This window comes from Rhinopithecus bieti, unplaced genomic scaffold (genome assembly GCF_001698545.2).
Source record: "Rhinopithecus bieti isolate Rb0 unplaced genomic scaffold, ASM169854v2 scaffold_13747, whole genome shotgun sequence".
NCBI classification, from domain to species: domain Eukaryota; kingdom Metazoa; phylum Chordata; class Mammalia; order Primates; family Cercopithecidae; genus Rhinopithecus; species Rhinopithecus bieti.
This window is the reverse complement of record NW_016807729.1, coordinates 549634-554880: the sequence shown is the minus strand read 5'-3', so window position 1 is coordinate 554880 and position 5247 is coordinate 549634. Positions and strand designations below refer to the sequence as shown.

Below are 5247 nucleotides of genomic sequence, written 5' to 3'. Positions count from 1 at the left end.
TCCATCAAGAAAAGAATGAATAAGCTGTGGTATATTCATATAATACTATATAGCAATAAAAATGAAAGAAAGTCACAGAAGTAAACAAACATTTTGCCATTTATATAAAATTCAGAAACATACAAAATTAACATTTTGCTTACAGATACATATGTATGTTGTAAAACTATAATAGGCAAATGACAAACACTAAATTCCAAATAATTATTTGAGAGGGAGAGGACCTTAGGGGACTTCTAAAATGTAGGCAATATTCTGTATCTTAAGCTGGCTGATGAGTACACAGATATTTACATTTATTATCCCTTTACTTTATATATACATGTTTATGTGTTTTTGTAGTATGAAATACTTCATTAAAAAAAGTGAAAATGTAAAAGACTTCAAAAATGAAGACTACCATTTATATGTAACAATAAAATTACTGTAAAAAAGTATACAAAGAAAATGTTCAATTCTTTATCTTTCAGTGCCCTACATAATCAGTATTAATCTAAAGGGCCATAATCCTAACATGAAAAAAGTAACAAGCTTTGACACAAAATCTAAGCATCTGCTTTCCTGGCATTCTTAAGTTAGACAAGAGTAAATATGTTAGCCACTCAATTCTGCCTCTTCATCTTTCATCTGTACTTAGATTTTTCTTTATCTTTGGATTTCTTTGGACTTCTGCTTCGGTCTCTCTTTTTACTCCTTTCTCTTTCATAAAGATCTGTTTGGTATTTTGACTTGTGACTATTACTGTAATGGCCATCCCTCTCTCGAGATCGGCTGCGACTTCGGTTCTGAGTTCGGTCTCTCTTTTCACTCTTCTGTTTCTCCCAACAGCTTTCTTCTTCTTCATAGTGACCAAACCCCATTTCTCTATAGATATCCTGTCAAAGGAAGGGGGAATTACAAGTGAATCAGTAAAATAATCATTTTGTGGGCATTTTCAATTAATAAAACTTAGAAAAGTCTACCATTAGCAAGCTGTTATAACAGCTTAAATGTGAACACTACCCCTAATGTCAAGAATCTTGTAAATTACAAAGCAATGAAATAATTCAGAAAAGGTTTAACCATTTTTCTTAACAATGCCATTGCTTTGTATCTACTATTTGGGCTGAAATGAAGGATCAGATCCAAAAATATGGAACGGAAACAGCTCAACTGAAATCAGAACACGTCTTTAGAGCAATCCTGCAATATTAAAAAATCTGATTATGTATAGTCTTATTCCCACCTCCCCACACTTCACTTCCCCAAAATGTGGTCCCATTATTAATCTGCAATGAAACTACTAAAATTCCCGCAAGAATCCTATAAGAAGATATCATTGAAATAACTTAGCAGGAAGAGATCTTAGACAAGTCAGTAAGTCTTAAACAAGAAAATGGAGGCTGGGTGCGGTGGCTCACGTCTGTAATCCTAGCACTTTGGGAGGTCCAGGTGGTTGGATCACCTGAGGTCAGGAGTTCAAGACCAGCCTGACCAACATGGAGAAACTCTACTAAAAATACAGAATTAGCCAGAGGTGGGGATGCATGCCTGTAATCCCAGCTACTCCGGAGGCTGAGGCGGGAGAATTACTTGAACCTGGGAGGCGGAGGTTGCAGTGAACCAAGATTGCCCCCACTGCGCTCCAGCCTGGGCAACAAGAGTGAAACTCCGTCTCGAAAAAAGAAAATGGATAATGTATACTTGCGTCTGAGCAATTAATTTTTAAAGTGTTTTATTTTATAACAGCTCCTCTCTACATGTTCAAATACATCTTCCATGTTTAGAAACACAGAAGCTAGAGAGGAGAATGTTTTTTGAGACAACGTCTTGCTCTGTCTCCCAGGCAGGAATGCAGTGGCACAATCATGGTTCACTGTAACGTCAACCTCCCAGGTTCAACCGATCCTTCCCACCTCAGCCTCCCAAGTAGCTGAGACCACAGGCATGTGCCATCACCCCTGGCTAATTTTTGCAATTTTTTGTAGAGACAGGGTTTCGTCATGTTGCCCAGGGTGGTCTCAAACTCCTGGGTTCAAGTGATCCCCTCCTACCTCGGCCTCCCAAAGTACTAGGATTACAGACATGAGCCACTTCACCCAGCTGACTAGGCTTATATTAAAATTATTATATTTCTTTAAAATGTTGTTTTTTTTGTTTTGTTTTTTGTTTTTTTTTTTGAGACGGAGTCGCTCTGTCGCCCAGGCTGGAGTGCAGTGGCCGGATCTCAGCTCACGGCAAGCTCCGCCTCCCAGGTTTACGCCATTCTCCTGCCTCAGCCTCCCGAGTAGCTGGGACTACAGGCGCCAGCCACCTCGCCCGGCTAGCTTTTTTTTTTGTATTTTTTAGTAGAGACGGGGTTTCACCGTGTTAGCCAGGATGGTCTCCACCTCCTGACCTCGTGATCCGCCCGTCTCGGCCTCCCAAAGTGCTGGGATTACAGGCTTGAGCCACCGCGCCCGGCCTAAAATGAGTTTTTAAACACGAGTAGAATCCTATGCCCCAAAGATAATAAAAGTGCTACATTTAATTCTACTCTTAGACCACAACCAATGCTCTTTCAAGACATACTTTGTAAAATTTAACTTTCTTAAGATTGGCTGGGTGTGGTGGCTCATGCCTGTAATCCCAGTACTTTGGAAGGCCGAGGCAGGTGGATCACTTGAGGTCAGGAGTTCAAGACCAGCCTGGTCAACCTGGTGAAACCCTGTCTCTACTAAAAATACAAAAAATTAGCTGGGTGTGGTGGCAGGCGCCTGTAATCCCAGCTACTCGGGAGGCTGAGGCAGGAGAATCACTTGAACCTGGGAGGCAGAGGTTGCAGTGAGCCAAGATCGCACCACTGCACTCCAGCCTGGGCAACAAGAGTGAAACTCCGTTTCAAAAAACACAAAAAACAAAACAAAAAAAAACCTTTCTTAAGATTGCCCAAAGGAAAGGCATAATTATAAGGACTAAACTCCCAAGGGTCTCAACTCTATCACCAGATACTACTGTAGCAGACATAAATGTCAAGGCTTAAAATCCAGAGTGATGAATACCAATGGTTAAGAACTGGGTTTTAAGCAAATTATGTTATTCCATATACTGTCTAGATACTGTACACCTTGAGTTTGACAGTGTGTGAAAATAGATGTAACATGATTGTTATAGTAATAATCACAGTGTTTGTGGAATACAATATTATAAACTGATTTGTGATTTTCCACACAATCCCAATAGTTCATGTCATATTATAAGAGTCCCTGAGGTAGAAATAATGAGTAGGCATTTTGGTTTAGCCCTTTACCATCTATTTTCTAGTAAAATATGGCATTCCTAGACAAAAGAATTTTTGCGCTTCCTATAACATATCCAAAATAGAAATATCCATATACTATTATATCTGTACATCTTGTAGGTATTTCTGCATTGGTTGAGACAAACTTTTAAAATGCTGAGACCGCTGGCTGATGTATAACTTCATAAAATCCTTATTATGTTATTACACAAATGGGCACGACACTTAAGTGCTTTGAGTATTTAAAATAGAAAAGATAAAAGATTATGTAGCACTTAATTCTTTTAAAAAACTGAGGAAGCTGAATATCTGAATTGGACTGAAACTTTAAAATCACTTCTACTTGGGAGTAGTTTTCAAAGCTACACAAGCTTTGAAGTCAGGTAGATCTGGGTTCAAACAGTCTTTGACATTTAGGATATGTGTCAAACAAGTACTCCTAAGGTTAGAATAATTAGAGAAGGTTTCATGGAGAAGTTAGGATTTCAGATGAGCCTCAAAGGGTAAGTCAGCTTGGGTCTGAATTGGCTGCAAGAAGGCTAATGAAAGTAGTGTAAGTGAAAACTGGAAAACAAAGAAAACTGAGCCCTATATGAAGGGGAAAAGTTAAAGTGGCTGAATGAAGCCATGTAAGAGCAGATCCTCTAAGAACATGCTAACACAGTGCTAAGAGCTTTAGGAGTGCAATATCCTCATTCTAGAAATAGGGAAACTAAGACTCAAGAGATCTGCACAGGTTGGAGATAATTTAACTTGACATCCAAAATTAAAAATGGGGGAGTGGTATAGAATAATGGGGAAAAAATCCAACACCTGACTGAACCAATTAAATGTTAAAATTCTAGTTCTCCCACTACAAAGGCCTAAGGTCCTGTGGGATCAGTATCTTCATATCTAAATGAATTAGATAAGCTCTAAGTCCTTTCCAGTATGAACTTTTAAAAATTATATTATTTATACATTTAAAACATAAGACAAGATGATTAAACTACCATGTGGCAAAAAAAAAAAGAAACAAAAAAAAACGAAGAACACAAAATGGCCAATTTAAAGCAATTAACTTAACCTAGCAAATGACTTGATATAAGTAATCAAAAACGTCTAATCTAATTAAAAGCTATCCTTGCTCAGGTCTCTGGGACTAAATCAAAGATCTGGTTAAATCTTAGTCGCCAAGATAACATTAAATCACGAAAATGACAGCAAAAGTACAGTCAAGAATACAAACATTATGAAAACCCCAGTGGAAAACTGACAACCAGCATGAATACTTCTCAGCAAGGCAACCCCCAGTTGAACACTCATTTCCTGTAACCCCAGTAAAACCCAAACCTCAACAACACAAAAACCATCTCTGGAATTAAGACATGAGGTGGAAAATTAAACGTTTTCGAATTGATTAGTAAGGCTAGCTACTCAATAAAAAACAAAGAATTTGAAGAAATAAGTTAAAATACTCTTGGGAAACCAGACTCACCAAGCAAAACACCAACAGGAAAATATGAACTATAGCTGAAATTTGTCTAGTACTGAAAATTCTCTTTAATGAATTTAAAAAAATAAAAAGGAAAACAATCAAAATAATAAAAAATCAGGGGCCATTAAAATCTTAAATATTGATGCTGAGTTTTATTAGAAAGAGAAAAAGAAGAGAAAATTAATGTAGCTATATCATTAAATCAAAGTATATAATTTTTTAAAATTTAATATACTTTAAGGGGAGAAGTTAGGAGATCATTATTCAGAATTTAATAATTTTATAGGTAATATTGCCTTAAAATTAAAACTTAAAATTGCCTTAAAATCTTTTAAAAAATACTCATAGCATTCCCCCAAAATCTTGATGCTTGAAGTAAACTTCAAGCAAAATGAAAAGGATATTTGCTGCTGTAAGGTTTTTTTTTTTTTTTTTTTAATTATTATTTTTTTTTATTATATTTTAAGTTCTAGGGTACATGTGCATAACGTGCAGGTTTGTTACATATGTA

At 36.7% G+C, this 5247-nt stretch overlaps 1 protein-coding gene across 1 annotated transcript in view; it reads right to left on the bottom strand.

Moving 5' to 3' along the window:
• The window catches only part of PPIL4 (peptidylprolyl isomerase like 4), a 43611-nt gene continuing 38364 nt past the window's right edge, over positions 1-5247 (bottom strand). Inside the window, 1 exon segment of the mRNA XM_017883661.1 lies at positions 1-875. Coding sequence (XP_017739150.1) covers positions 624-875 — 252 coding nt within the window. The 3' untranslated portion in view covers positions 1-623.